Source organism: Biomphalaria glabrata, chromosome 17 (assembly GCF_947242115.1).
Source record: "Biomphalaria glabrata chromosome 17, xgBioGlab47.1, whole genome shotgun sequence".
NCBI classification, from domain to species: domain Eukaryota; kingdom Metazoa; phylum Mollusca; class Gastropoda; family Planorbidae; genus Biomphalaria; species Biomphalaria glabrata.
Window position 1 is genome coordinate 24,929,443 of NC_074727.1, and position 13,660 is coordinate 24,943,102.

Genomic DNA, 13,660 nt, shown 5'->3' on the forward strand with positions numbered 1-13,660 from the left:
TATTTTCTCTCCACTTACCATTTCCAAACTGACCTAGCCTTTTACTAATGGATGATAATGATTATATAAAAAAATAATGACTGTAGATGATCATACTTACTTTAATTTACACCTTTGACTTCAATTATTGAAATTTTATAATTATCTCCCTTGATTTAATAAAATTCCCAATTTATATTTTACTGAGTTATCTTCCTTTAAAGGAAATAAAATATATATAGTCCATATATAAACAACTTATTCATACCCATTGACTAGAACATATACATATATATACATGCATAAACAAATCAAAATGAATAATCATTATTTACAACAGTTTATCTCACTGTAACTCTTGACAACATGTCAGCTACAATATTAATTTCTCCCCTAATAGCCTCCAATTGAAAATTATATTCTTGTAAAATTAGAAACCACCTGTATAATCTACCATTTTTAATACTTTTTTCTTGCATAAACTTAAGAGGCCTGTGATCAGATAACAATATGAATTTGTTTCCCAGTAAATAGCTTTCCAACTTAGTTACAACCCAAACAACAGCTAAAGCCTCCTTCTCTATGACACTGTATCTCTTCTCAGTATCAGATAATTTCCTACTTACATAAATTATTGGGTGTAATTTATCATAATGTTGCATCAAACAACCTCCTATAGCACTACCAGAAGCATCAGTAGTGACATAGAATATTTTAGAAACATCCGGTAATCTCAATATCAAATTTGTAGAAAAAATATGCTTAACTTTCTCTATAGCTTCTACACACTTTCTATTACAAGTCACTTTTCTAGGCTATCCTTTCTTTAATAACTGGTTTAATGGATCAACTATCTCTGCTAAATTTGGTATGTATTTTCTATAATAGTTTATCATCCCTAGTATTGATTTAATCTGTTTTTGTGTTGTTGGTATTTCTATTTCTAATATCTTCTTTACATTATCTTCAATGGGACTGATAGTATTATTTTTAACTCTATGTCCTAAAAATGTGATTTCTTCTAAGCCTATCTCTACCTTTTCTGCTTGAACTGTTAGACCATTTTGTTTAATTAACTCAAAAATCTCCCTAATTCCTTTTAAATGTTCTTTCCAATCCTCATGAAAAATGCATATATCATCTAAGTAACAGATTACATTTTTTCTATGACCTATAACCGACATCATCATCCTATTAAAGGTAGCTGGAGCATTTATAAGCCCAAAGCTCATAAAGTTCCATTGGAATATTCCATAAGGAGTGATAAATGCAGTATAAGGTTTAGCTCTATTGGTTAAAGGAATTTGCCAATATCCTTTTGTCAGATCCAATTTTGTAAATACTTTAGCATTGGACAATTTGTGTAATATGTCATCAATGTTAGGCATAGGGTAAGGATCAAATTCAGTTATTTTATTTAACTGTCTATAATCTATGCATAACCTTATATCCCCATTCTTTTTCTTTGCTATAACTATTGGTGAAGCATAAGCTGAATTGGATGGTTCTATTATTCCTAGTTTTAATAAGTTGTCTATTTCATCTTTAACTTTTCCCTGTAAGTGTAATGGAATCCTATAAGGCTTCATGAAAATAGGTTTGTCACTAGTTAACTTTATGTCATGCTTTATGATATTTGTTTTTCCTGGCAAACTGGAAAAAATTTCTTTAAAATCATTGATTACATTTATTATGTCTTTTGTTTTTTCTGGAGATAAATTTTCTAAATTCAGTTTTTCCCATGTTTGATTATCTTTAGTTTCTAGTATAGGAATATTTTTAATATCATTTTCATTAGTTTCCTCATTGATTAAAACAATTAAACATTCATCTACTTGATTTTCATTTTCCACAGTTTCTGTATCTAACTTTTGAGTTTGATTTTCATTGTTTACTTCTGTATCCAAATTTTGAAATTGATTTTCATTTCTCTCATTGTATAACTTCAAATTATTTATATGATATGTTTTTATTTTTCCATTCATATTAATCTTATAGTTTACTTCACTTGTTTTATTTGTAACAACAAATGGACCCTTCCACTGTTTTCCTAATTTGTTTTTTAAGTCAATTACCAAAAGTAATACCTTGTCTCCTACCTCCAATGTTCTTAATTTTCTTTTTTCATTTAAGTTCTCATGTACTGTTTCTTTATATTTCATGTTATTCTCAAAAGCTTCCGCCCATATTTGTTTTAAATCTAAAGCTGTTTCATTGTCATTTTCCTTTTCTATTTTATTTAAGATCAAACTTTCTTTAAAAATTTGTATTTCATCCCTAGGTTTCCTTCCATGTACTAACTCATATGGTGAAAATTGAGTTGCCTCATGAATATTATTTCTAATAGAAAATAGAACAAAATTAATATATTGATCCCAGTTTTTCTGATTATTTTCTACAATTTTAGCTAAGGATCTTTTTATAACACCGTTAAGGCGTTCACAAAGCCCGTTGGCTTCCGGGTGGAATGGCGATGATTTAATGTGTTCAATACCATATTTTAATGTCCATCTTTTAAATAACTCAGATGTAAACATAGAAGCATTGTCTGATAGTAATGTTTTTGGTATCCCATGTCTGACTATGAACTTTTGATCTAAAGCATTAATAATATTTTCTGTGTCTATATTGGATAATACCACTGCTTCAGGATATCTACTGAACATGTCTACTATTGTCAATATGTACTTATTATTATGTTCTGTTTTAGTTAAAGGTCCTATGATGTCTATTGCTATTTTTTGAAATGGTTTATTTGGTTCATCCATTGACTGTAATGGAGCTTTACCTAATTTACCCTTAAGTCCCCTTCTTTGACACATATCACATGATCTTATGTATTTTGATATGGTTCCTTTCATTTTAGGCCAAAATACTTGAGTTGCTAAATTTCTAAAACATTTCTTTATACCTCTATGTCCACTTAAATTACTGTCATGTGACAAAATCATGACATCCTTCCAATACTTTTGTGGTAAGACTAATTGTTTTATTTCTCTATCATTTATTTTTGTTTTTCTAAATAGTATTCCTTCTTCTATGACATATTTCTCCATTGGGTTATTATTTCTCCTGTCACTAATTCTGTCATATGTTTTCCCAATGATGTTATCTTGTTTTTGTTCTTGAGCCAATTTGTTTATTCCTTTCAATTCTTCTGTTTTCATTTCTTCAGTTCCATCTTTCTGTTTTTCTGCTTGCGTTTCGTCTTGTTTTTGACCTTGTATTTCAACCTCTTTCTCTTTATCTTCTTCACCATTAACTATTTCATCATTCATATCAATAAGTTCCTGAGTTTCTTGTTTTGGCTTGTTCTTAGATCTGGTTATTACCATATTACTAATGTAATTATCTGTTTCAGTATTCCTATTCTGCTGTAACCTTTCATATTTCTTTTCCCATGCTTCAATTTCCTGTCTTGAACATTCCTTCAAACCTGTTAAGTTTCCAATTAACATATCATGTCTCATGTTAGGCATGGCTACTCCCTCACAATGGCCAGTGTAAAAAGGTGTCTCAATAAACACTTTAAATACTTTAAATTCCTTTATACTGCCATCTGCCAACTCCACTTTCCTTGTATATCCCCTATAATATTGCGCCTCAATGAGATCAGCCCGAACCACGAGTGTGTTACAGCCACTATCTCGGATTGCCTTTATTGGAACATTGTTAATAAAAGCTGGGTAAAAAGCAAAATTGTTTTTATTTTCCCTAACAAAAAGCACTCTGTCAGAATCTCTATTTTTATATTCCCTGCTTTTACTCCTATTGTATGTGTTTTTATTGTAATTGTTGTTGTAATTGCTGTACCTATTCCTACTGTCTGCTCTGTAATTATTTCTACTATCTGTCCTATTGTAATTATGTGTACTACTTGATCTATTATAATTATTCCTACTGTTTGACCTGTTTTGTGTTCCCCTGCATCTCATAGCCATATGTCCTTTTTTCCCACATCTATAACATGTAACATCCCTGTTGTTTGACCTATCTCTACTATTGCTATATCTAAAATGTTGGCTATCCCTACTTCTATTTCTACTTCTTTCATTGTTTTCCTGTGTATATCCCACTAGATCAATATTCTTTTTATCTTTACATGAAAAAAGGTTGTTGGGATAGGCATTTTTATATGTTCTTATTATCTCAGTAACATCATCCAAAACTTTGGGATTCCTTTCTTTGATAAATGATTGTAATTGAGGGTCACACTTGGCTACAAAATTATCAAGTAATATAAAATTTTTTAATCCCTCAAAGGTACTGTCAATCTTCTCAAATCCCAGCCATTTATTAAAATAGTCTTTTTCCAAATTTATAGTGGTTTGTGGTTCTATCTGATTGGAAGGTGTGTTTTCAAAAAATTTTTTTCTGAATGTGCTGGCATTGTGTCCATATGCATTCAGCAATTCCTTTTTTAAAATTTGGTAGCTATTTTGTACAGTATGATTATGGTTTTGACAAATTGTAAGAGCTTGCCCTTGTACAAAGTCTAACAAAATTTGAGACCACTCTTCCTCCCTTATATTACAATTAACCATTTTAATTTCATATCTCTTTAGGTAATCTGAAATGCAATCTCTAGCCTCCTGAAAGGGTTGTAGTTTTTTCCTCAACCAATGGTTGTTATCACTTGAAATATTAGTGTTGTTTGTATGATTATTACTATTATTGGTTTCAATGTGATTGTCTGGGGCACTGGTAGTATTAGTATTAGATCTATCATTAGTATTATTGCTATTAACTTTTTGTTTATTTTGTTCAGCTTCAATTCTCAATTTCTCAAGATCATATTGTAATTTCCTATCTGCTTCTTCTTTTATTAATTGTGCTTCCCTATCTTTTTCTTTCTCCCTTATCTGATCAATTCTATCTCTCTCTATTGTCACCATTTGCTGTACATAGCTAGTTAGGTCCTTCCCTTTAAGTTCTAATTGTTTAGCCTCAGCAATAATTTGCTGGCGAAAAGTCTCCATATAATCAAAGTTTGGAGCTGTTGCCATTATGCTTATTTTATTTTAAACAATGTCTCAATATAGTTTTGATATGGCCTCCCTATTGGCCTAAATATCACAATTTAGTTTTCACAAAAACTCACTTTCAAATACTTCTTGTAATATATATATATTTATATATTTAAATACCTTTGCTCAGTGTTATATCAACAAATATTACCTCAGTGGACTTACTCACAACCACAATACTTGAATACAACTCAAAATTTTATATCACCTTAATTCAGTGGACTTACTTTAGACCACATAAACAAATATCAATACCTCAATACTTAATTCAATGGACTTACTTCTTGCCAATAAATACCCCTAGGACTATTCTAGTCACTAGTCTAGATTCAATACAACTTCAATACAACTTCAAATAGATAAATCAATATTATACCTCCAACAGTAAATCACAATCCAGTGATACTGACAAAAAATTTTATTCTGACCAATTAGACTGTGTTTAAACACATCTATAAAATAATGTCAACCGATTAATCGGGACAAAAGATCTATATATAAATAATTACTCCTTAGACTCAGTTGTCCTCAGGATAAAATAGATCTAAGGCTCTCATAGGTATAACAATTTAGTTAATACCTGGAAACAATCTAGAATTTATAATCTAGATTAAACGTGGCTTACCTTATCTACTTAAGATAAAATTACTAATATATAATAAGAATAGTGTAAAATAAACGTAATAAGACACAAAAAAAATAAATCTATTCTAATGAGATGAGACTTTTTAGAGGAAGTATACACTGAAAGAGACAAATAAAGATAACTTCACTTGACTTCTAAAAAAAATAAAATGTACGTGGATACGAACAAAACAAGACAATCTAAACAATCATCGAGACTTTATTAAATGGAGCAGGTCCACTTTCTAATGTGTCCTATAATGACGCCCTTATCAGGCAACCTGCTCTTAACAAAGATCTACTGTCCCTAATAGACTTAATTTAATAATAATGGAGAGAAAAAATAAACTTATCTTTAGTTAGATCCCCTTTGTTCAGTCCACGGAGCTACAACGGTCAGTTCCACACAAGTTCCCCACTGTCTTAGTCTTAGGCAAGGCAAGGTGTGCTCCCACAGGCTACTCGACAGGCAGTACTGAGTTAGGCCAATCTCTCCTGGTGCTGCCACAGTATGGTACGAATCTCAGATAAAGTCCTCTGGTCAGGTTCCAAGGTTCCGGTTCCACTTGATGATCTGTTGGTGCTGGCTTCTGTCTTCAGGTCAGGAACATAAGTCAATACTGAGACAAGCTGGTGGTGCTGTCTCAAGAGAGGTAAAAAAAATGACTAAGTCCAACTCTCTCTTTTGATGAATATAAATTAGTCAACTTTACAAGTTGAATAGATGGTCACGCAGTGTGGTAGTAGGGTATACCATCACTCGTGTGTAGATTAGATTGTAAGCTCAGCAACACTGCAACAGTCAATTAATAGCTTGAAAAACAAACCTGACAAGCCAGACAAGGTGACTCGATCCAACGGTCAGCTTGTAGATACTAGATATGTAGACTCAGGTGACTTCCCGTACTCACAATAAACAGATAAACCTGACAAAATGAGGTATCTTCACTCTTGAGTAGTCTTGAGGTATATATATTTAGATAGAGGTATACTGACGACGGACTGCCCTAGATCACTTACACGGACGAAATAGTTCTGGGTTCAGACACAATAGATATAGATCTAGTCAATATAGATCCAAGTTCAATCTAAAAATATCCAACATGGCTGACAAAGCTAGACGCTGGTAACGGTTTCGAATTTTCTCTAATAGAAAGTCTAGATCCACTGGAACAAAGATGCCAAAATCCAGCTGCAGTCCAGATAATTAGCACAGACGTAGGGTAGATCTAGTAGAAATAAACGAATGTTAATCCAGTACTTCTCCAGTGTACTTCGCCAAGTGTAGAATTGTAGATAGATATATCCAGAACACGAAGTTAACTAGATTGTAGATCAAAATGACGCCCTGGCCGTCGTGGGTCGCCACATCTGTTGATGGTCTATTTTGTTGATGAGTATATATATGTTACTGGTGCATGCGAGTCCATATGACACAACAACAGAATGAATCAAGAATATACTTAATAACGCAGGCTGATAACTTTAACAATTTAATAAACAATAAAAAGGGCACAGTCCTCTGTCGTCGCTAGCCTAGCGTCGTCCTCTTAGGCGTCTTGTCCGTTATTCTTCTTGTTCATTATCCTACTCTGTTCTTACTCGTCACATTACTTAGGAAAAACCCGATTCACATCAACTTCTACGCATCTTGTGTCATTACAAGTGTAATGCACAAATTGTAAGACAAATTTCCTTACGGACAATAAAGATTAGTATTACTATTATTATTATTATATTTTTATAATGCTATTAATATTATATACACAGCTGTGTATCAAGGATTGGGCTCTTTAGTCACACAAGAAGTTGCAAAAGGAAAAGATCGTCTCTCGAGACGTAAAATGCCACAGATTAATATTATATAGGTTCAGTGCGTAATGAGAACTAAACAGATCTAATAAAGGAGCTTTACAATGCAAATTAATCTAAGTAACTTTTATACAGGTAGGTCTTCATGTTCTTCTGCAATGTAGGGAATCATAATGTTTATCGGAGCTCCTTAGGGAATGAGTTCCAAACCTTTGATCCATGCACTGAAAAATCCCACAGACCGCTGCGTTTGAATGAGGAACGTGAAACATCTATAGACGTTTAGTCCATGGAGCGCAGAGTTTGCTGAAAGACATGGTTGGGGGGGGGGGATCAGTTCACTAACGAACCAGGGCATTTCATTGTTGTGGATGCACTGAGTTCAAAGTGTGGCCATCTTGTAATTGATTCTTGCACTCTCAGGCAGCCATTGGAGTCAGCGCAGGAGAACAGTAGCAAAATCGCGTCTTGTTTGGCGTAGAATCATCTATGCATCTGAATTCGCTACAGCTTAACGATTTAGGCTACAAATAAATGCATTCAAGAAATGACGGAGAGCCTAGACAGAGAGGCACCCAAAGTTGGCCTCCGCATAAACTTGGATAAGACTAAAATTATGCGAGTTGGATATAAGGCAAAGGGTGTCCCCGTCAGACTTGGCGAGTCAAAGCTTGAAGAGCTGGACAAGTTCACGTACCTTGGCAGCATCATAACAAATGATGGAGATGCTTACCATGATGTAGCGTGCCGAATAGGAAAGGCAGGGAGCGTTTTCCAAAGGCTGCAGCCTATTTGGACTAGCCAAGTCATTGGACTCGAGACAAACATACACCTTCTAAACACAATCGTCATTCCAACTGCTACATATGCATGTGAGACATGGAAGTCATCTGTCAAAATTGAGAAAAGACTAAATGTCGCTCAACAGAGACGGCTGAGACGGATTTTGGGAGTCAGTTACACAGATCTGGTCTCAAACAAGGAAATCCTATGCCGAACTGGGAGTCGAACACTTAGTGAGGTTGTGACTGAGCGTCGCATGAGGTTTGCGAGACATGTTCTACTTCAACATGAATTACGCACACCAAGAGTTGCGATAACATGGAAGCCAAAACGAGGAAAGCGCAAACAGGGACGTCCTCGTCTTACTTGACGACACACCTTCATGGAGGACCTCAGAACAGTGGACACCAGGTGGGAGGAGGCTTCAGACATTGCCAGTGACAGATCTTTATGGCGACAGCTTGCCGCCCAATGCGCCGAACGGCGCGGGAGGACCTAAGTCTAAGCCTAAGTAACAAGGGAAATTAATCCTTCAATATACACAGATACCGCTAAAAATGTACGGTTTCGTTCCTTTACATAAGGGAACACTTTTTCTCCCACACCCATTCTCAGATCAAGTTGATACTTTAAACAATTATTTAGTGTACATAACAAAACATGAACCAATAAAAAAAATTGCCATTGGTTCAATTAATTATTGATCATTACTTTATATATATATATATATATATATATATATATATATATATATATATCGAATAAAGGAAATAACTTCTACAATATTGAGAAATATAGTTAAATTTTAAAATACATAAGTGTGTAACAGTCAGTGACCATTGTGTGAGCAGTGTGACCTAAATGTACAAGAGAGACCAGGGAGTGGCAACAGACTGGTGACAGCGACGCTGACAGTTTGTTTGTCATTAGTGAGCTGTGTAGTATCTAAATACACTTAGATATAAACATCATATAGAGATATGGAAATGTGTATATATATATATATAGTTATTCTATATATTCTAGTTTCTTAATGTTTTCTTTATTTGAGGGGTCCCAAACAGATGATGCATATTCTATTATTGGCCTAACCAAGGTTAAATAACATTTTAGTTTCATGTTCTTATTTGATTTATAGAAATTTCTGCTAATAAACCCTAATTCTTTGTTTGATTTTTTTCATAGTTTGATCAATATGGGGATTCCATGACAGTTTTACATTTATTATAACACCTAGGTATTTTGCGTTTTTAGTCTGTGTTACTGGTTTGCCATGAATAGGATAAGTGGAATTAATTTGTTTTAGTTTTTTGTTACTCTTAATAACTGACATTTTTCTGGGTGGAAAGACATGCTCCAATTTGATTCCCATTTCTGTAATTCATCTAATTCTCTTTGTAAAATATCTGTGTCTTGTGTTGTTTTTATTGTTCTATATATTATGCAATCGTCTGACGATGTGCGAATAATGCAATTTGGTAAAATATTTATGTAAATTAAAAATAGTAGTGGACCCAAGACTGTTCCTTGAGGTAAACATGAGTTTACTCTTATTGGTGTTAATTTAGAGCCATTTATTATTACAGTTTGTTCTCTCCCTATCAGAAAATCTTTAATCCAGTGATGCAATGGACCATTAATGCCAAAATATTGAAATTTTTTAAGCAAACTATAGTGGTGAACTTTTTCAAAAGCCTTGGAAAATCGATTAAAATATACATATATATCATGGGCGTAGCCAGGATTTTTTTTCGGAGGGGGTCGGGTTTGGGGAGATTTTTCCGCCTCCCCCCTTTCCGAAAAAAAAATAATGTATGTAAGTGTGTGTGTACATAATCTTTATTACATCTTGACCCTTCATTCTTTCGTAAGACGTTTATTGTATAGGTTCTTCCTGGAAATAGTGGAAAATTGTAGGCTTCCCGCCATAGAAAGCAAGTGAGCACGAGGAGCTCCCCCAGCGCGGGGCGCAGCACTATTTCTGGTATTGAAAGTCAACAAAATGCATATTCTGAGGTATCTTCACTGCATTTTCCTGATATTAAAAAGTTTTATTTCAAAAACCTAAATGACTATTCACTGCACTTTATCAATGGAGCCCCACCACTGGTAGAAATGTGTAACCTCTCATAAATGCGCTCTTGCAATTAGGTGACTGTAGTTTGCTTTAGATTTTATATCGAAAAGGGAAGTTTTATCGTCAAAATCATCTGTTGCGGGTTTTAAACTAAAAAATCTCTGGAGTTGTTGTTTTTTTAATTCAAAACCCCATTTAGCTACGGTCATAGAATTCGGTAACTGTAGTTTGCTTTAGAATAATATTGAAGATAGAGGTTTTCCACTCTTTAGGGGGATTTTAAACTCAAAACCATCTGGAGGGGTTTTAAAAAGCCAATTGTAGGAGAGGGGCTTAAACTCAAAACCTCCAATCGGCTTGGCTACGCTCTAATAATTTTAGTGTGTAATTTGCTTTTTTTATAATATTGTATTTTTTAGCTTCAAACCCAGCTTGCGGGGGTTTTAAACTCAAAACCCCTTTGGCTACGATCATAGATTTTAGAGTGTGTAATTTGCTTTTTTTTTTTATATTGAAGAGGTATTTTTTAGCTTCAAACTCCACTGGAGGAGAGTTTAAACTCAAAACCCATTTGACTACAATCTTAGAATTTTGAGTGTATAATTTGCTTTGTTTTTAGCATTAAAGAGATATTTTTACCTTCAAACATCGCTGAAGGGTGTTTAAAATCAAAACTGAGTCAAAACCCATTTAGCTACGCTCATAACATTTTTAGTGCATAATTTTCTTTTTTTTTTATATTGAAGAGGTATTTTTTAGCTTCAAACCCTACTAAAGAGGGATATTTAACTGCTAAACCCATGGTAGGAGGTTTCAAACTCAAAACCCCCTGGTAGGGTGTTTTAAACTCAAAACAAAAGTTATATTGAGTCTTGTTCAAAAAAGGAACTACTGAAGTCATTTCAAGTTTATTAGTTAAGATTTAATACGTCAACGATTTAGTTGTCTACCAGCAATTTGGTGCCACAAGTCAACGACCGGTAACAACAGTCAGACTACGTCACTATTTGTCATCTGGCTTAGACATTTGGACATTTGTACTTACAATGACAAAATGCTCAGACCTACGAAGACGGAGCCACACACTAGGAAAAACAATCGTCTTTGCATTTTTCATCACGTGACCGTTTTTACTTATGTTCTTCTTGTGGTCTGTATTGGTGTTCTATCAAAACTTGTTGAATATTCTGAAACAATGAAAGACATTCTCTTAATGGCAAAAATTTTAAAACCTTATATTATAAGCTTAACTTTAAAGACCTTATATTAATAGATAAACTATACAGACCTTATAAAAATAGATAAACTTTAAAGATCTTATATCCAAAACCTAAATTTCAAAGACATTATATTAATAGATAAACTTTGAAGACATTAAATTAATAAAATTTTTAAAGAACCTATATTAATAGATAAAATCAAAAGATCATGTAAAAATAGATAAACTTTAAAGACTTTTTATTAATACCTAAACTTTTAAGACTTTTTTTAAATAGCTAAACATTAAAGACCTAATATCAATAGCTAAACTTTGAAGATCTTATATTAATAGCTAATCTTTAAAGACCTCATATTAATGGCTTCAAAGATCTTATATTAATAGCTAATCTTTAAAGACCTCATATTAATGACTTCAAAGATCTTATATTAATAGCTAATCTTTAAAGACCTCATATTAATGGCTTCAAAGATCTTATATTAATGACTAAATTTTGAAGGCATGATTAAAACGTTCAAGAATTTAAAGTGTCAATACTGACTTTCAGCACAATGTAACAAATGTTGAGACATTACTTCACCATAACATGTGTAGTCCGCCATAGTCAACTCATTCTCCTGGTATTATTTGTAAGCCCATGCAGATGTTAAAGTACTTCAACTCAACTCCTCACAATGTTTCAAACTAAATGATGCGTTAAACGCAAAAAATATTAACCACTACTTTGTTTCATTCATCCCGCTAAAGAGATGGAAACATCTGCCACATCAACGGTGTCCAACTTTTTTTTTTTTTGGGGGGGGGGCGAGGGGGGCTATATAAGTTTCCGATACATGTGTCAAGGGCCCCGTGTTTGTAAATGATCGTCAAGTCAGATTAGGGCCCATCCTCATGAACTGTGAGCTTGATGGGGCGGATGGCACCTCGTCACATTCCGGACAGGGCCCGGGGGGTCTTATTTTGGGAACCACTGTACTACATTAATCCTCATTATTCAGCCTTTCTCAGCTTTCAGAAATAAGAGGGAGAGGTGGAACAGACTCTGAAGGAAAACGGGGGTTTAATTATAACAAACATTATCCATCGTATTATAGGTGGGGGGAGTTGCAAAGAGAAACAAAACAAAATCTTTATAATTCAACTGCAATGAAGTTATGGTTGAATAACTCTCGCCCACCTAGTCTAAAGGGAAGTTATATATTGATTATGTACCTTATAATTTGTGATTTCTTTTTTAAATGCGGGTACATTGTAGATCTATATGATGAGAAAAAAAATATGATGTGAGAAAGAAAGAGAAACATTAATTATTTAAACGCATAATATAAATGTAGCATATCTTTAATATATTTATGAACCCAGGCTTAGAGTTTTGTCAAAATATTATTTTAAAAAAATTGTATTACTTTATTAAGTATTTTTGATCATATTAACTACCAAAAGTAAAGAAAGTAATATTCTCATTTCAGACTTTGTAGTCTATAGGGTAGATGATGTAAAGATCATCTGTTCTGTGGCTTACTGTCTACGAGGGTATCATGTGGCTAGAACAACTACCAACAGCCTTTACTTTCCCCAACCAACTACCCACAATTATAAAAAAAAAATATTTTTTATGCAAAAAAGTGGAATATAATTTAAAACCTAATTATTCAAAAAGGGGTACACTAAACTAAAGAGAAAAGTTTTGTTTTAGAATATATACCATGTAGACATTGTTATTGAAGCTTCACATATAACACATAGATCAATTAGATAATCATTCAATCACATCAATTTGGTCAGTTTCACATTTACCTATATCTTCATAACTATCTGTTGAATGAATACATATTGTTATAACTCTGCAATGCGCACAACCATCCAGGCTAGTGCTAGAAGGTGCGCACTGTGATAGACTAGACCTAAAAGGATGCCAAATTTAGAAAGAGAACGATTTCCGCCCAAGTAGAGTGCCAATATGGAGATGCTGTATTCAAGGCACTTTGTGTACCTGTGATGTCGTGTAAATAGACATATATGTGCCTCGTTGAGTTGCCTCCTTTAAGTTATTACAATTGGTCTCAGAAGTGGGATTATAGGCAACTCAACGAGAGGCTTTGATTACAATGACATTTTTTAAGCTATTGAATCAGCTCT

General features: G+C 33.5%; 1 protein-coding gene across 2 annotated transcripts in view; it reads right to left on the minus strand.

Moving 5' to 3' along the window:
• LOC106050602 (galactoside alpha-(1,2)-fucosyltransferase 2-like) overlaps positions 1 to 13,660 on the minus strand; it is a 44,312-nt gene that overhangs the window by 16,415 nt on the left and 14,237 nt on the right. Inside the window, exons 3-4 of one of the 2 annotated variants that reach the window (XM_056015073.1) lie at positions 12,734 to 12,778; positions 11,348 to 11,489 (exon numbers count right to left, since the gene is read on the minus strand). In XM_056015073.1, the coding sequence (XP_055871048.1) occupies positions 11,348 to 11,412 (65 nt within the window). In that variant the 5' untranslated portion in view covers positions 11,413 to 11,489; positions 12,734 to 12,778. The remainder of the gene's footprint in view (positions 1 to 11,347; positions 11,490 to 12,733; positions 12,779 to 13,660) is intronic. The other variant, XM_056015071.1, reaches the window with a different exon arrangement.